This window comes from Leptodactylus fuscus, chromosome 5 (genome assembly GCF_031893055.1).
Source record: "Leptodactylus fuscus isolate aLepFus1 chromosome 5, aLepFus1.hap2, whole genome shotgun sequence".
NCBI lineage: Eukaryota > Metazoa > Chordata > Amphibia > Anura > Leptodactylidae > Leptodactylus > Leptodactylus fuscus.
Genome location: NC_134269.1, coordinates 130,234,831 through 130,254,443, shown reverse-complemented (window position 1 = coordinate 130,254,443; position 19,613 = coordinate 130,234,831). Strand labels below are relative to the sequence as shown.

Here is a 19,613-nt window from a genome sequence, read left to right as displayed (position 1 = left end):
AAGTAGTCTGTGTGTAAGTGTCACGGAGACTGAGCACATGAAATTTCTAGTTTCTAGTGTTCCTTTGTATCAGAATAGATGTAGACATGTTGACATGTCCATGAGTGACCTCCATTGAAAAACACTACACGTGGGAAATTAGGACACGCACAGTGTGTGGCTACTGTTAAATGTGTTGCATCACACGACACTCCATCAATGGCCATGTTTAGCATGACAGTGTTGTGCAGGTAGTGGAGAACACTTTACAAACTTGGGGGAAGAGCTTTATGGTAAACTCACATGGCGTCTTTTGGAGAGCATTTTGAGATAGTTTTTTCAGGCGCAAGACCTCCAAAAACACCCTGTGGAAACTATAGCAAAAAGCTGAGGCTGTCTGAGGTTTCTTACACAGTTGTTCACATTGATTAGACTCAAACAATGATGCTATTCAGTATGAGGCCATGCACCAAGGTTTCAGCAGTGACTCTGACACAGAAACTGCAGCAAGATTGGGCCTGACACTTCATGACACTTCTCTTTCACGGCACTGAAAAAAAGAAGTGTCCATCACTGACTCAGAGTGAGAACAAATTCCTGCATTGAGCATATTGTGGTGGAAAGCTGAAGCAGAGCGTCTGCTTTCTGCCACAGCTTTGCTTGCTGATGAGACAAAGCTATGGGGCTAATAAGACTAGATTCCACAGCAAGACCAAGCAGATTCTTTTTTCAGCAACCTGAAAAATAGAGGCCATTGCTGTCTCAGAATCCACCTGTGTGAACATACCTTTATAAAACTACAAATTGGTGTCTAACTGTTTGAAACATATTATTAAAAGGGAGACTGTCAGCAGGAACATTGGCAGACCGATGAACAGTACTTTGTAGGACTGCTCCTACACGTTTCAAAGATGCCTTTCTTATTCTGCATTGCAGCTCCATTTTCAAGAAAATCAGGATTTCATTCTGATGCAAATTAGCTAAAAAGGATTTTAGGAGCGCTTCTTCTCTTGTTGGGGAGTCGCTCTCAAGCTCTAGATAACCACCCCTAGCTGCAGACAAAGAGTGACAAAGTGGCAGATGTCACTCAAGTAATGGCAGGGGGAGTAGGAGAGCTGGACAGCAGATGGGGGCAGTTATCTAGAGCAGTGACCTAAAGACCAGCAGAAAAAGAAGCGTCCCTTAAGCCCTTTTCCTCTATGTATAAAATCCTGATTTTCATGAAAATGGAACTACAATGCAGAATAAGAAAGGCATCTTTGGAAGGTATTGAGAGAGCCCTACAAGGTATTGCCATTAGCTTGATACCAATTTTCCTTCTGACAGACTCCCATTAAGTGGTATAAAGTATTTGGGAAAATAAACAGAAAAAGCCCAAATCAGTAAATTCAGTACAAACTGTACCTTGGACATACCAGAAGGAGAAGCTAAAAAAGGAAAACATATTTTCTATATAATTCTACTATAACGTTGGAAAAAAAATATCTGGACAATCAATCAAACCCCTTTAATTAACAGATTAAATTCTGTCTAGAACAAGAACCTGCGTTTGTTAATTGTATTAGATGAGAAGCTGCTATACCATTTAGCTCTTATTTGTACTAAGTAACACTGTATAAAGTGGTGGATATGTTCAGATCGCACACAGAGAGTTTTAAAATAATCCAAGGCAATATACAAGCAGTAAATAAACATAAAATTGGGGAGAATTATGTAACCACTGCAATCCTACCTCGGAATCCCAAGGTGATTCGACATCATCATCTTCAAAGCCTAGTTCTGTCATTAATGCAACTATAGACATAAAAATATATGTATCAGAACTGTTCTGGTTTCCCACAAGGGGCACATTGAATGTAGTTTTTCTGAATTGTTCATCAAATATAACAGCTGATTCAAACCAATGTTGTTGGATAAGTGCAGGGTTTGGTAGAATGGACGACAATTGTAAGTACCAACACATGTTAGACTTGGTGCACATACTCCCAACATGGAATTATGTCTAAACACTTCTCACTAAATCTACCAGTGAATCTAAACCTTGCCTTTAACACCAGCCTCTGGTCCGAGACTGGGACACCAACATGCAAAATAACAAAGGAGACCTCTAGGAATAAACTGTAACAATGAAGAAAATTTTAGGCAGGGCTCAGCAAGAAAGTGTGTGAAATTCTATGGTATAGCTAAAGTAAAATTGGCATATGTTAAACCAAGGATTTACAGCAGATGTGCAATAGAGGTCACATCTAGAATATGTAAAATTCATGGCAACATCTGAAACAAATCTACAGGAGATTAAAACATATAACATGTTCTGAAATCAGCAAAAATAGTTTTCCTCAGTAATGTATGCATGAATAGGCTGTTCTGAACCACATTCACTTGCTTTGTGTTGTATTTGCCACTGTGTTGTTTTTGTGGGAATACCAATAACAAGAGATTTTCTTATTGATAATGGAAATCTTTAGTTCTCTAGAACTGAATACAAAATCCATCTCTTTTGCAGCAAAGAGATGATACCAAATAAAAAAAAAAATGCTACAGGCTTAAAAGTCCAGCAGAGTGCTGCATCTGTATATAATGTGAGCATTTTAACCTGCTTGATGAAGATCTAGAAGATGTGCCATGCAGGAGACGCTTTTACCAATTGCCAAATGTTCCCTACCATTCCAGCTGCACCCCCTGCAACTGCAGTTGTTATGCCCTGTTCCTTAAGGACTGTACTGAATGCTCAAGCATGAGCTTTGTTACACACAACCCCCCACCTATGGTAGCATGTCCACAGGGTAAAATATTTGTGTCTGAGTCAGGTCTCCGTATGAGCACAGTATGCAATACAAACCCTTTCTGCCAACGCCATCTACACTAGGTTGTACTTTTTCTGGCTGAGCAGTCTCTGTCCTGTCCGACTGTTTAGCACTTTCATCAACTTCATCACCAGAAAAAGAGTCATCCTAAAAAAAGAGAAAAAGCAGTTGATAATAATTAAAAAAAAAAAAATCCTACAAGCTGAAAAACTGTATGTAGGATTATTCAACTGAAAATTTAGAACAACATATACATATCTGGTTTTAGCCGTATAATTTGTATATATTTTGTATATTTGTACTACAAATGTAAAGTATTTTAAATTCAGTAAAAGCCTTTGAAGGGGTTTTCTGAACCTAAAACGATTTTCATACTCATAACCTATCCACAGAAGGACCCTACACAGATCAGTTGTTAAAGTAGCTTGTGGGTGTCAGAAGGTTCTGCAATGGATGGGCGGCACAAGCAGCATCCCTCATATTCAAGTAATAGGATCGGTAATGCACATAGGCAACTTCCAGCACCCAGAAGATACTACAGCAGCTGCTCTGTTCAGGTGTCCGTCCCTCACAGATCACAAAACGTGACCCGATGACCTGAGGATGATCTATGCTGCAGAGATGAAACATCGAGCTGCAAAACCCCTTTAATAACAAGCCAGCCAAAACTGAGAAATCAAATATGGAAGCTAGTAAACTTTTCTTCAAAAAAAAGGGAGAAAACAATATAGATGTCAAGTGTCTATGCAATTTTTATAAAAACTAGATTTTACAATGATATAGCTAAAGCACACAAACTAGATCACAAAGGACAGAAGCGAGACTAGCACAACACATTCACTAAAGATAAAAAAAATCTAACCTATGGAAAGAACACACTACATCTCTAGAGCATTGTCTACGGGCACAGCCATTTACTCACATGCTTTCTGATTACACTTGTATTTCTGCCTTTCACACCTGCTGTATTGTTCACTCTAACAGTGGAATCTAACTGTTCAATTACATCACTGGTGTATTGAGAAATGTTACTTTGTGTTTGGTCAGGAATGTCTTCACAGTTTGTTAGATTGCCAATAGCAATACATGGCAGGTCACACTTGTTTCTTGCAGAACATTCTTCTACGGTATGGGTAAAAGTAACCTGTTTATTGGTTTGTATATTTGATTTAAAGCAGCTTTTTAAAGGGGCCACTTCGCTTTCCATTGGGGAAGTTCTGTTTTCATTATCATCATCTTCAAGTAGCCCCAATATTAGTGACACAGGAACCTCATTAGCCTCTGGACAAGCTTCAGCATCTTCACTGTCCTTAACAGAATTTTCTACATAATTTTGATGGCCACTGGGTAGTGCAGAATTATATAAGCTTTGTTGCTTTTCCGTCTTAATTTCTTTATCATTTGACTTCGGAACATCAACAGCTGCATTTTGTTTTTCAGGTTTCAAACAGGTTTCCCCAGCTTCAACATCACTTTTATCACATTCTTTTTCTAAACTATCACTATGACTTTCTGATATGCCATCCTTATGTTCTTCCAACTGCTCTTCTTCGTCTTCTTCATCCTCTTCAACTTTGCAGTCATCTTCATCCCCTTCCTCACAATCTTTAGATTCTTCTTCATCTTCCTCATCATCCTCACACTCTTCGTCATCATTCTGCACTACTTCATCCTCACCTTCTTCATCTTCACCCTCTTCATCCTCACCCTCTTCATTATCATTCTGCATCTCTTCATCCTCACCCTCTTCATCATCACTCTGCATGACGTCATCCTCACCCTCTTCATCATCATTCTGCATCTTTTCATCCTCACATTCTTCACCACCATTCTGCATCTGTTTTATTTGCTTCCTAGTACAGTCGTTATTCCCCCCTGAGTTTGAATTTTTCCTCTCCGATTTGCCATTTCCTGATGAATTTCAAGAGTCCACAAGCAGGCAGAAAAAAAGCAAAATAACATAAATTAATAAAAGCAATAAGTGAGTTGTTGATAAACATTTTACCTTAGTTACTCCGAGCAGGGAGGCAGAAGCCAGCTGGGAAGGTTTTGCAATAGAGCCAGGTTTAATGCACACAGGTTGAGGAAAGGAGTAGGCTTGGGGGAAAGGCTTAGGAGGGGGCTGAATGTCTGCACCTTCATCTTCACTATCATGAACAGAGTCTTCTTCACTATCTGATTTACTTTCCAGTGTTAACCCTTTAGGCTGTACTGAGGTAAAACTACCCTTCTCAATAACTACATCAAAAGAAACAAACACAAGTCAGTTTTTCACTACAAGTCACAAGTCCACTTGACAATGGTCTTTATAATTTACTATATACTTACTATTCTTCTTTGTATGCAGGAGTTGTGTCAAACTTGGTTTTGTGGTCTTCTGCAAGAAAAAAAAAACAAACAAAAACAAAGAAACAAAATAATATAATATATATCATAAAATGTATTCAATATATAAGGCGTGTGTAGAATATTATAGTGACAAACCCTGAAATAAAATAAACATTCTAGCCACAGCCTTTCAATGTCTCTCCATATTGCCATCTCGCTGTACAGTTCGCTTAACATATTAACCACTTACAACCTGAACACACACCCTTAGTGTTTAGGTTTCCTATAATTTTTCTATAAATAGTAATTAATGAATTTTGGAATCTTCACCCAGGACCAGATCAAAACTCAACAGACATGGGATTAGAGGGATTGAAGATTCAAGAAAAAACAGCCTACAAGTGATGAAATCTAAGGGACATCCCTGGTTTCTGCCAAATGGAGCTAATTAAGAGAATATCAGGAGTGTGACCCAAGCTATTGCCAACACAAGATGTGGCTAAATATTTTTGAAACTTTTGAATGATCACCTATTTTTGGTCAGTGCACAATTTTATTTGTATTATTTTTTTTAGACCCAAAGATTTTACTATTGTTCTAAGTAGATGTATCCAAAATTTTGACTTGAGAGAGAGCTTGGGTGCTGTATTTATATTAGCTATTTTTTTTATACACAAAACGTTGTACACACTATTCTTTGTGGATTGACATTTTACCTTCGGACTGAAATCTAAGTCATCTTCATCAGAAGTAGGCCAAGAATCAGCTTCTTCAGAGGGATGGCTAAGAAAAAAAAAAAACAACAACTTTCAGAAAATATTGTTCTGGGAACTTTACTGCTTAGGGCTCGTTCACATCTGTGCCCGATCTCAGTTTGTCAGGTTTCCGTCTTCTGCAGACAGAAGACAGTACCCCGACAGAGACAGTGTTCGGCCATGAGCCGGAAACTGTGTTTTAAAACTGACTGCAGGTTTCCGTCTCCTGCCCAGTTTTGGGCAAGAAATGGAAACCTGCATAACGGAGGCTGGGGCGCAGATGTGAACCCGGTCTAACCCAAATATTTATTTCACGGTATGTACTATTACACAGCATATATAAAATCCTTCATAATCAAGATCAATATTTCAGGTACCAATTGAACTTTCTTGATATGGGTCAACAGAAAAATAATAAAAAAGAAGAATGTAAATTTCACTAGCACCAGTCTGTATAACTGATTTACCCAGTAATAAAAGTCAGAGATGTCAGCTAGGAGCTTGAAGGTCAATTTTGTTAATTCTGGATAGGTTTACCTGCACATAGGTTAAAGAACAAGAAATAAGACTCATGCACAACTAGCATTTGAGCCAAGAAGTAGCATAAAGTGGCTCTTCTCTCTAAAGTAAAAAGCATTCAGCTGATCGACTTATACGTGTGTATATATCTGCTTCCTGCACACCTAGCTGAACCCGGTGTGCAGCCATCTAAGGAAGGCAACGGCTGCAAGTGAGGTAGTTGACCACCACTAAAATAATTTCTGGAAGTCTGTGTGCTGAGTGTAATAATCCCAATATGATAATGTTGTGTGCTCGATGAAGCAAATAGATATAAAAACAAACAAAAAACAGACATATAAAGATTCTTACCTAGATTCAGATTCAGCTTGAGAAAGGTCATCAGCTCCTATATAAGAGCCACAATTCAGTTTCAAAGTTATGAGAAGTTTAAGTCATCAATACATATGCTGCTTATTACATACATACTGAATGAAATTAAATGAATCTCATAGGCAACTTCCACATATAAGTATTTGTAAACAAAGACTAAAAGTGAAGCCTACATAGAAGAATTACAATGAAAATGCTTGCACCTCCAGCCACAGGTAAAAGGACCTTCGACTTTAATAAGATACTTGAAATCCAGATGAGACAAGACACCAGCAAGACTTGCTTACATGTTTCAGATTTACAGCAAACCCCTTCTTCATAGGATCGTAATTATTAGCTATCGCCTACAATAAGTATGGAATACTGATCGCATTAACAAGCGGTGGGCAATGAAAGCACACGGACCCCCATTATAATTATAATGGGGTCCGTGTGTTTTTTTGCGTGGTGTCTGCACAAGTCATGCGGAGAGGAAAGTAGTTCCTGACTGTTCTCTCTAAATGTTCCGTGCTTTCGCATTATGTGCCCTGGGGCAAAAGATATCGGTGCAGTTACTGATACATCTTCACTGTCAGAAGGGCACTCCTGACAGTCTAGCTGGGCTGCGAGGAACACCCCTCATGACATTACTGTCCATGTCTCTGTACTGTCAGAGGGGGAATTCCTTACCGCCCATCCATGACACTAATCTGTGAGGAAAGTCCACTCCTCCCCCTTCCCCGACAGTACTCATCCATAGACTAGTACTGGGGGACATTTCTCATAGCTCTAGTTATCCCAGACAACCCCTCTAAAGAGATTTCCCATTACTTGGGTGGCATCTTTTTCAAGTTAAGCAATCCTAGAGATCAACTAATTCTTGTTAGTGCAAATTATCTACCCATCAGCAATTAGTTGTTATCACCAGGGAAAACAGTTGCTGGCACTGCAGGGGTGATGTAATGTTACAAAGATTTGATACAATACATTGACCTGTAACGTTTGATAAATCAGGAGCTCTTGTTTGTGGACAGGATGCTGAACACTAAATACACCTCTAAGACTTGAATCTACAACCCTTTTCATAATCCCGATCGCTAGGAGTTCCTAGGATTGGACACTCATAGGTCGTGCATGGATTTGCTAGCCTAGGGATAGGTCATTAAAACTTTTCTTTACCTAGAAAACATCTGTGCTGAATATATTTTTAATATACATTATAATAAGAGGCATAGTATAGTAACATCCTATAGTCTTTTAATGCTATGGAGCCCATTATTAAAACTCTGCACAGAGTCAAACTAAGTTGAATCTGCACAAAACAATTAGAGTTTGTCTTTGCATGCAAGGTACTGAACATGGGAACTATGCTAAGCAACTAGTTAATAAAAATAAAAAAACAAGGAGACACAGCTTAATGTCAATCAGGATCTGGGTAATAAGAGTTAATGCGCTCACTAGCATAACCTTATAATCTCCTAAACCTAAATCTTAGCACATGTTCATCATAGTCACTTCACATTAAAAGTAGATACAGAAAATTCTCTAATTAAAGTGAAGTAACTAAATGTACATGGGGCTGCCTCTAAATACTTGCCCTTACTACTATGAACTGCACTTTAGTTTGGTGCTGTTTGTTCTCCGGAGCACTGCTTTCCCTTTTATACATATCGTCATGTCAGGTTTTTATGTTTAAACAGTTTTTATTAAATTTTTCAAATATAACGGACAGACAAAAAACAAAGTGAACAAACGGATGACATAATGCACAAAGGTCTCGCATCATGTCAGGTTTTTCACTGTGAAATAAAAAATAAAAAAAAAACAAATTGCCACACTAGTTAGTGCAAACACTAATTTAGCTTTATGTTTCAGTGCATATTCACACAACTGAGCTGATTGTCAGCTATGTGTTTCATGGATCAGTGTGGGGTCCATTTTTATCATGGACCCATTCATCTTAATGGCCAAAAAAAAGTCAGACAAGTTAAAAAAGCAGAGTAAATCCTTTTTTTTTCCATATATACCACATGGCTGAGAAATTCAGTAGTTTAAGTAAAGTTAGGCCAGGTTCACGCACGGTTTGGGCTCTATCTTCAGGGTATATCCCAAGAAATTGTCACAAGATATAAGTGTAACAGGTATTTAGATGGCTAATAACTAGATGTATGCTCTAGTAGAAAAATGTAGCCATAACCACTGTGAATCAAGAAATTAACCATAAAAGACTATTAAACCTATAGCATACAAGTATGAAAGGAGTGTTTCCATTTCATTCTTTCATGGGATGAATGGGAATTATGGAAACAGCATAGCGTAGCATGCTATGCTGTTTCTTTAACGCAGGTTTATGGAAACAGCAATATGTGGACATACTGTTTATTCACTTGCTTTTAACCAGTTCTAGGGTTGGTAAGCAAATAATGACCAATTTGAAAGCTCATAAATATAACACTGATAAACGAAATTACGTAAAATCTCCTTGCCTTCTTTATCCATAGCTGGACTCCCTAGTGTAAATTTGCCATCCATGGCGTTCTTAGGACTGCCAAACATTGATGTTGCCTTCTTTTTACTAGGTGCACCATATGGAGAAGAATTCTGCTTCGTCTTTGAGCCATATTCAAAAATTAATTGTGAACATCTACAAGAGAGAAAACAAGATGGCAAACAAAAAACAAAATAAATCTAAAAGGGTCAGTGAAACTCAACACAATAGCAGCCATATAGAAAATTGCGCTAAAGTTGCACTGAAATGGTATACAAATACATTTGTATATACTAGTAGGGCTGGGAAATTATGACCTAAATCATTTTACTTCGATTACGATTGATACCTATTATTTAGGTCTTGCCCCTTTTACAATAAAAGTATGTGTTTGGCGAACTTTGCGAGATTCGCCTTGCGAGGTTAGCCTGGTGTTTTCTTTGGGACAGAACACAGCCGACCCGGAATTGCTATTATTCTCCAGACTCTCTTTAGACCCTGGAGTAGAATAGCAGTTTTGGTTTGGATGTATTCGGTCCAAACTAAACTGCAGCCGGAACCTCGCAAATATTGTAATAACTGACGTGAACAAAATCACATCAGTTACCCGGGTTGAGGTTCGGTTTCTATTATTTTTTTGATTAATCACCCAGCCCTATATAGTATAAAAATAAAAAAAAATCAAGTACATTTTTCATAAACTACTGATTTATGGGTACTTAATAATATACACATTTGGCAACTATAACAATCCATTCAATAATTAAACCAAATTATTTAGCATAATTTGTGAACCTCAACAGAAAAATATATATATAAAAAAAAAATTACATCATGGATGTGAATCCAACTAAGGTTAAAATTTATAAATGTATCCCCCCCCTTCCCTTCTCCCTCTATTGGTATATTCCCACATGTGTGTTAATGAAAAATTTCAAGAAAACTTTTAATGATGAAAATTTATAATTAAAAAAAAAAAAAAAACACCCATAAAACGCAAAAGATAGAAAACTTACGCATGATGGCCGTCATTAATCGCATAATCATCAGCAGTCCAACCAGTCAGATCTTTTATGGAACCATCAGCATTGTTTTGGAGTAGGTACTTCACTAAACTAATGTGACCATTGCTTGCTGCAATCATTAAAGATGTCCTGTAATAAAAATGTTACTGTACTGAGTATACCTAGCAATTGTTAGACAACAAATCAGAGTTACCGAGGGTATAGTCTTTGGATATATCTTTTCCATATGCCCCGATAAAAAGTGGCCACATGATCACAAGCCCTCTGTACTGGCCGGAGCTTCAGCTAAGATCAGCTCTCACTTTGGAGGAGCCCTTGAGAAAACAGCAAACTTTTTTCAATGGCACTGTGTAATTCTTCACTTCTACTGCAGAAATCACTTTGGAGAATTGGGGCAGCAGTGACATTTCCCCATTGTACCAATGGAAACGTTGGTAGGTATGAAGGGTAGGGAGATTTACCTTCCATTGCTGTCCCTTGAATTTATATCAGCTCCCTCTCTGATTAAAAGCTCAACCATTTCTTGATGATTTTCAGTAACAGCAAGAATTAGTGGTGTACAGCCATCCTAAAAGAAAGGACAAAGATTTACAAGGGCACTCTCAACATACACAACCATAGTAAAGACAATGGGATATTTATCAAATCCAGTGCAAATAAAAGACTGGTGTTGGTAAAAGTGATCTACTGGATCGCCTCATATTGGAATATCATGGATTCCATGTTCTTATACAGCATTACAACCTCCTGTTTCAAATTACTTTTACCTTCTACAGCCATTGAGGATGAGTAATGTAGAAAAACATAACAAAAAGTAGCTCTCAGAGAAGCCAACCTTGTGAAGAGATTATGTTAATTCCTGTATTGACCCAACAGGAGAGTGGAAGATGTTACACAGAGGAAAAAATGAATTTTGTTTGTTTTTTTATGTAAATTGGAAGAGCCATATGACATAAGTATGTGTTTCAATGCAAAGCATAGACGTCTCTGGCAACTCTTTACTTGCACAGTGTAAGGATTACATGTGGATTTTCCCATGTGGAATTCAATGCAGAAAAACCGCACCATAAACCATCATAATTAAAAAGTCAACAAGAAATCCTATTTCGCATGTACACAATGTAGATTTTAAAATCCACAGCATGTCAATGTATTTATTTTATCTGGCGTATATATTAAGAAAATGGCATGGACATGTATTAAAATCCCCATTAAAATCCAGCCAGTGGAGGCAGATTTTCTGTGTACAATTATGGGCTTTTACATGTAGATTTTCTGCAATTTAGTCCTGATCATTTTCATGTACCCTAAAGAGGTTGTCCTACAAGGGACATTCATCATCTTTAGGTGGGAAATGTCTAATCATTGTGGTTGCAACTTCCTGGAAGCCCCATGGACCACCATAATGGGGATCTCAAGCTCACTGTCTATTCCTCACTACACAACTGCAGCGAGTAGAAGTTTGAATGGAGCAGAGGTTGAGTATGGCTGGTGCGGCTCCATTCCATCTCTATGGGATCTACAAAAAGCAGAGTTAATCAATCTTGGCTTTTTCCCATCATCCCTATAGACATTGTTTATATCAGGCTAGCTTAGTATCGCATATGTATGAGGAAAAAAAGAGTGCAAAAAGGATGTGCTCCTTTGTAGAACGACAGAACTATATCCTAGATCCTGGACCCTCGATCTTTCCTCTAGAGCTTTGGGTATCCACGCTTCTAAATATGAGGAGGAATTCACAGTCTTACAGGCAGACTTGTCTGAATAAGCCTCGCAATCACCTGGATAACCGGCTGTCAATGGAGACTGTAGCCGTACACAATGCACAAAACCAGTGGAATCTGAGAATATCCACAATAAAACCAGGGGGCACACTCCTCACAATTAAAGACTGGAACTGTATGGTACAAGTACTTTGGATTTTAGTAGAAACGCATTTTGGGATTTTTTTTTAGCGTTTTTGGAAAACGTGCCCCTTCATCAGATCTATGAAGGGGTACACTCTCTACTCACATTGGAAGGGATGCTTTTTCCAGAACGCTAACAAAACCCCAAAATTCATTTCTAATAAAAATCCAAAGTGCTTGTACCATACGATTCCAGTCTTTAATTGTGAAGAGTGCACCCCTTGGTTTTATTGTGGAATTTCTCATTCCACTGGTTTTGCACAGGCTAGCTTATTATGTTGCATTTCTTTTTAGTTATTATAGACAATTTGTGACCATCACTATCCTCAGCAGTAAAATTAAAGTAGACTGCCAACTTGTATTCCAAAATAGCATTTCAAAGACAGGTGTCTCAGGGCGGAAATCTATTCGGGAAACACATAAACCTACAGAATTTTTTGTAAATCCAACTAAACCCTATAATGTAAAACCTAATTTGCAAGCAACAATTTTAATATTTCATGAGCTCAATGTTTGAGATATCAAATACAACACATTGCTCACCTTATTTATTGCATTGATGTTGGCACCGTGTTCAAGCAGCTGAACTGCTATGGGCATTGATGGTATGAGAGCAGCAAGATGAAGTGCGGCGTTTTCATTGACATCTACAACATTAGGATCGGCTTCATGTTCTAACAAAGTGGTTGCACACGGTTCATGTTGACACTGTATAGCCTGATAACAGATAAGAACCTTAAAACATTTCCAGTTGTCTTAATAGAAGGTGCACCATATGCCTTCAGATAAACCCATACCTTCATTAGTGGAGACCGATTAGCGTTGTCACAGACATTTAGTTTTGCCTTGTTTTCTGCTAAGAGTTTCACCACATCAAGATGTCCATTTGCACAAGCAAGATGCAAAGGTGTCCTAAATTAATCAGAATAGAATATTTACTGTGGACACTTAAAAAAGAAAACTAGCAGCTACGATGTAATATCATCCAACTTAAGAATATAACATAATCACACCAAATGTACAACTACCCTGTGAGTTACATGAAACACTGAAGATATTACATCACGCAGGAATAATAAGAAAGGATTGTCATAATAATAAGAATTGCCGTACAGACCACACAGGATGACGCACCCTTCTGTGTTGTATATGTATATTTGTGTACTTTTATGAACTTTCAATAAAGAAGTATGATATTTTTCATATTTTTCCTGTGTGTTGTAATATATTCAGTGGTACAGAAATAAGGAGTCAAGCACTGGCTAGGTGATACATATTTCATTGCTGGAGACCCTACTTCTGTGACAGGTCACCAGGAGGTCTGTGCCCTGTTCTGTCTGTTTTTACCAGGATGCGGAAGAGCACGAAGATTAAAATTCTGTGAATATCTAATCCATAGGGTTACAGAAGAGGAAATGTTGGATATGGATTACTTTCTACTGTACAATGCAGCCTGAATCTTATATACAATGACATAAATAGGCTACTAACACATTCTATCACTAATATAACAGACTAAAGACGTTTCTATGCCTCTAGCTGGTGTTCTCCTGGGCCAGTCCTGAAACCATTGTAGTTTATGGAAGCATAAGACATATTCAGGTAATTGTTCAGAAGATGTATACCAATGCAGATCACTGAAAGACAATCAGGGTGAAGGGTTCTTATGTCAGAGTGGTGCTCCTGACACGCATATGGTTTCTATAACAACCGTGTTACACGGCTCTGCAAACCAGAAACAAGACACAAGCAGCAGCTGATGTATCTGGAGCATATGAAGTAGGATATGTCTTGTCTGGATGCAGACACAAAATAAATGTCATATAAAAAATATGTGCTATATGGGCAGTCCTATTGTTGCAGATTTTCCTTGCTTGACTTTTAATGCACTGAGGGCAGGCAGGAGGGGGTTGTTGGATGGACAATCCCTATATGTAGGGAGCGGGATGTGATCAGTTATTATTGCCAGGGAAAGTAGACACCAAGTGTCCATTCTACATCTATTCCTTCATTACGCTGCACCACTGTACAGCCATTATTTTTTCTTCTAAATAGGCACAAGTGATATAACAAAATAAAATATGGATACTCACTGATCGCCATGCTTCCTCAGTACCGATGCTGCCAGGGTCCCCACTTGTCTTTTCCTCCTATGTCCCACTCCCACCACTGGCTGAAGCACTGACTCACTGCTTACTGGATAAGAATACATTCTCAGACAATTCCTCAGTGGCTATGAAGTAAAGGCCATTGGGGATCCAGGCAGCATTGAAACTGGACAAGAATATCCATTATTTATTTTCTCATACCACCCTGAACCTATTTAAACCAAAAAAATACCATATGAGCAATCCTTTCAGACTTGTCATGTCATAATAATATGTAGCAGTTAACTAGTCAGTTAGCTAGGTGCAAAGTGAAGAGGAATTTGTGGTGGCCACCAGCTAAAACAGGGGTAGGGAACCTTTGGCTCTCCAGCTGCTGTGAAACTACAACTCCCAACATGCTCCATTCACTTCCATGGGAGTTCCAAGAACAGCAGAGCAAGTATGCATGCTGGGAGTTGTAGTTTTACAACAGCTGGAGAGCCGTACGTTCCCTACCCCTGAGCTAAAAGATTCTTCTCCACTTTCCGCAACTGTGCATCCCATGGCAGGGAGCCAAATCAGCCAATCTAAATGCCCTTAGACACAATCCTGGAAAAATAGACGCATCTATCACTGCTTCCCATTGAGAAGAATGGAAGGCAGATACAAAATCAGCTCCAAATTCATCTGTGTGAACATACCTTTAGGCCTCATGTGCACTACCATATGTGCAGGATGAGTCTCTCCCAATTGGAGGGTCAATGCGCTGTTCTACGGATTACAGGACAGGCTCTATCCTGCTCTGTGGCACTAGAACATTGACTTCAATGGCGGAGAGATGACACTCAGATGTGCTTTCTGCTGCAAAATTGGTCCCCCTTGGTGTGCACACTCAGTTGTGTACATTTCAGTACTTGTGAGTGCTTTATAGTTCAGTCTCAGCATCTGTGTCCACACCATCTTTATAGGTAAAGTCTGTAAAAAATAAACATTCTGCCCTAATGGCTGGGCTCAGGGACAACTCAGGCCTTTTAACATCTTAGATGCTGTGTTCAATAGGGACCATGACTTGTAAGTAATCTAATGCAGCGAGAAGCTCTACCTGTCAGCCCTTCAGTACTCTTAGTATAGCAGTAGATATATCATGGTAATGCCATATCTAGGATGCTGCCAAAGGCTATATGAAAAAGAAAAAAAATAAAATAAAACCCATGCCAAACAGATAAATAAAATACCCCCTCAATGTAAATTAAAATTTATTTTAGTTTGTAAAAAGAGTGAACCATAAAAATACATATACAATTTATTATAGTAAAAACCTGTCCAATAATGAATGTATATTACTGATAGCACACAGTGAATGTCATGGAAAGAACATCATATTTACTATTTTTAGATGTTTCTGCCATTCAGACAATAAAATTCTCTGCAATACAAAGTGGTGTCAATATAAACTACAATGTCAACTAAAAAAAAATAGATTGGGTGACACAAGAATGATGATATTTTCTATAAATTGAAGATGAAATACTGCTAGATCTATCACCTGGTAGATACCAACCATGCCAGATGAAACCCACTGACCACATTTGTTAGATTTCTCATACAGTGTCCATTTTTTCATGATTTTTGAAGGAATCTGTAAAACGTGTTCAGCATGGTGTATAGTACACTGGAATGTGAACGTGTCAAATAAGACAATCTACTTTTGGACTAGACAGGCAAGGGCAGATAAACCAGCATCTTAAACAATGGACAAAAGTTTGGAAGTGGTTACCAAGGTGATGTATACAATGAAGATGCAGAAAAACTGTGCACTGTGAGGAGGATGTTAGTAGTGACACCTTGTAGCCATATTGTGACAGGATAACAAAGTAATTGGATTTCAATATACTTATTAGATAGGCCTAACCTAATTCCTACACCACAAAGGCAAAGAGAGATGATGATGTTACTGTTGGAAAAGGAATCCTGGTGTTGGGCTAAACAAGTTTGGGGACAGGGATTGTGGGTGCAGTCATTGTACAATGTAGAGAAGTTCAGCAGCTTTGTACATTATCGGTAGGACATTTGTTACTTCCTCTGTGGCACATAGCTGGCATAGATGGGCGTACATGTGGTGCATGTTTTATTCTAAAGACACAACACTTAACTCTTTTTAGACAAGCTTGCCACTTTTTATGAAAGTGAACAATTATTTGCATGCTATGCTATAAAGGTAAAAGAACTGAGACTGTGTTCACACCTTCTGTTTTATTCGCAATTCTTTTTGTAAATGTTATAAAATTTTCTTCAAGGTCCCATGCACACGAACATGAAAAATTGACATGTAACGGATGTTTTCTTAACATCTGTTATATGTCTGTTTTCAGGACAAAAGTGGTCAAAGGGGACAGACGTCTGTTTCTTTTACATACCGTTTTCACAGATAGGTGGACCGGTACAAGTCAATGGGTCCGGTTTTAATGTACGTCAAAACGGATCTGTAACCATTTGATGGCTGATAAAAACGGATGAATGGGTTGTGTTAAAAAAAAAACCCCAACAAAACAGACCAATGAAGTTTGGTTACTTAAAAACCGAAGTCAAACTGATGCAGAACAGACCTTAAAGCCGACAGACAGAAAAACACATTCAGCATTTAATCTGACCAAGCATGACTGCTGTGGAGAACACATACGGTTCTTTGTAAACAGGGAACGGTGGGTGACAAGTCTGCGAACTCTGAGGTTGTTTTTGTTTTTTGGAAATTAGGCTGAGTACACGTGACTTCTACGATGAAAACCGTATACAGCACTCTACAGACTTCTACTTGGAGGAAGAAAATATAACCTCTTTAAAAACAGTTACAATTATGAGGCGCTTATGAGGACAGAATTGACTTCTCCAAATGTCCAAAAACCTAAAGACCTGTAAATGTGCGTAGAGGTTTCTACATTTTTAGTCATCATATAGATATCATCATATATACAGATCTAGATGACAACACATCTGAAGTCCCAGTGACTTATGCCATTCATCTTGCAGTCATATAAAAAGATCAACAGCACAATCATCAATAAAAGCATCAAAAACTCACCCCACAAATCTATCTGACCCTCATTCTGGCAACCTATTTGTGAACGTACTTGAGGTAGTAGGTAGCACTGATAGGGTATGCTGAAACTTGTGGTTCTTGCACTGTTATACAGCATGCATTGTGTGTGCTGGGCTATAGGCTGCTGCCTGACAGCTTGTTTACCTGTTCTCCTTGTCCACCTGATTGATGTCCTGCTTGAGCAGCAGCTGCCTGATCTTGGCCACATCTCCAGAGGAAGCAGCTCGATGGAACTTGCTCAGGTCTTTCTCCTTCAGCTCATAGCCCGCAGACAGTACGCTGCCAGTGTCCGAGGTGCTGGACGAGGGACCGCTCTTCTTCTTCCTACCGAACCCGAATAGCTTCTTCATCTCCCCGTTTAGTTGGACAATCTAGTGGGTGGAGAGGTGCAGGTAGAAGGACAGGACACTGATGTGCTTGATAGCACGCACTCACACGTAGCTAAGTACACAAGAAAGATCCATACGGAGAGCCCGATAACATCCCATGAACTCTACCGTTCCCAACCTGGGGCATACAGTCCAACAACCAGTTGCTAAGTCCCACCCTTCCCGTCTCACGGTTACTATAGACAAAAACCAATGAGGAGCAGTTTGGGAGAACCGATGCAGCGTGTAGTCAGAGCTCCGCCCATTCAGCGTGACCGGTTTGGAAGGCACTTGACTTCCTCAGTGTCCAGAGCGCAAACCAATTGAATAAACAAAAAATATGTGAAAAATATAAACTATAAAACTCAAAACGTTATTTGATAAATATTAAAACTGGACACAACAAGATGTCTCTGTGAATGAGACACAGACAGATAATCCAGTTATCCACGTGCTAGAAATATATTGTCACTAGAGACAGAGATCATCATCTAAGTCTGTATAAGCATGGGATCAAAAGATTCAGCTAAACCGCAAAACGGAAATGTTTAATAACTAATAACGGTATAGCGCATAATGAAACACTAGCAGCGTAATAGTGTATAAATGTAGAAGGCGCCCTTCACAGCCAGTCATAACATTACTACATAATGATACATCATGGAGTTCAATAGATCTCACTGGGCTACAGCTACATATACTCTCACACTAGTGGAGAATATACCCACACACTCACTACATAGAGGAGGGGATCTGGATCTGCAACTGCTAAATAGCAGAGTGGACTTAGTCAGCTGCACAAACGAAAAGCCTGCAACACCCTGCCCCCACCAACTAACCTCTCAACGCGAGAAGTCACTGCACCAGATTCATCAGAAGAGTATACATGACCAGACAGGGAGTATACAAAAAAAATAACGCAGTTAGAACCGCAGTTCCTGATGGTGTGCACCGGTACTTAAAGTGTTAAGTGTTCACCACGACCTATTTACATCCAGGAGCAACTTACTACTACCCAGTCTCACTGTACAGCAGCAGTGGTGTGTCAGTGACTCCGCCCATGCCTGCCTCATTGGAGGATGAGAACGAGGCTGCAACTAAGCAACTTCCGGAAGGTACTGGACACAGACGAGCAGCCGTTCACATGCCGGAAACAATAACAAAAGGCAGTGACGTCAGCAAACCCGCCCTCTCTGCTGCTATAGGTTCATGGGGCTGGATAGTAACCTTAGTAACAGACGCTCTGTCAGTACAGAAAGACTCTGCTAAACCATGCAGCCATGTCTGACACTCCAGGGAGAGGAGCATTGTTATAGTCACCGGCCCAACTATGAGCCAATTCATGATAGTAAAAATAGCTTACATAATACAGAAAATCCACAGCTTGTGAACGTGTGGCAGACAGATGACACTGCAAACACATGAAATGCATTCATCAACCCCAAAACCCTCTATGTAATGAGAGCGTCACCTTATTTATAGAATACAATGTCACAAAATGATATTGGGAAATAAAAATAAAAAAAGATGTCACTTCAAAAATCTATCTGAGAAACTCCAAACTATAACAGGATAGATGTACAACTACTGTCAGAGGGAAAACAAAAACAAGCCAAAAGACAGAACAAAAATGATGATACAAAGTAAAGACAACAAGAATCCAACTAAGGTGGAAATCCAGGCATACAATTGGTTTAGGATTTTTTGACCCTAGAGACATTTTTGAGTGTCTAAAGCGGAACATTTGCTGGCACTATTAGGCTGGGTTCACACTGGGATTTTTGGACTGGATTTTGATGCGGAATCCACCTCAGAATCCAGTCCAAAAAAACGCCTCCCATTGACTTCAATGGGAGCCGTTCACTTCCTTTTTCCGTGAATAGAAGCGGCCTGCCCTTTATT

The 19,613-nt window shown here is 39.0% G+C and overlaps 1 protein-coding gene across 1 annotated transcript in view; it reads right to left on the bottom strand.

Annotated features, from left to right (window-relative positions):
- Window positions 1–17,813, bottom strand: part of ANKRD26 (ankyrin repeat domain containing 26) — a 59,302-nt gene extending 41,489 nt beyond the window's left edge. The window contains exons 1-12 of the mRNA XM_075274294.1: window positions 17,488–17,813; window positions 12,957–13,071; window positions 12,703–12,876; window positions 10,714–10,820; window positions 10,244–10,381; window positions 9,226–9,383; window positions 6,740–6,776; window positions 5,831–5,897; window positions 5,115–5,163; window positions 4,792–5,024; window positions 2,822–2,933; window positions 1,712–1,773 (exon numbers count right to left, since the gene is read on the bottom strand). Of these exons, the coding sequence (XP_075130395.1) occupies window positions 1,712–1,773; window positions 2,822–2,933; window positions 4,792–5,024; window positions 5,115–5,163; window positions 5,831–5,897; window positions 6,740–6,776; window positions 9,226–9,383; window positions 10,244–10,381; window positions 10,714–10,820; window positions 12,703–12,876; window positions 12,957–13,071; window positions 17,488–17,693 (1,458 nt within the window). The 5' untranslated portion in view covers window positions 17,694–17,813. The remainder of the gene's footprint in view (window positions 1–1,711; window positions 1,774–2,821; window positions 2,934–4,791; window positions 5,025–5,114; window positions 5,164–5,830; window positions 5,898–6,739; window positions 6,777–9,225; window positions 9,384–10,243; window positions 10,382–10,713; window positions 10,821–12,702; window positions 12,877–12,956; window positions 13,072–17,487) is intronic.
- Window positions 17,814–19,613: the final 1,800 nt, after the last annotated feature.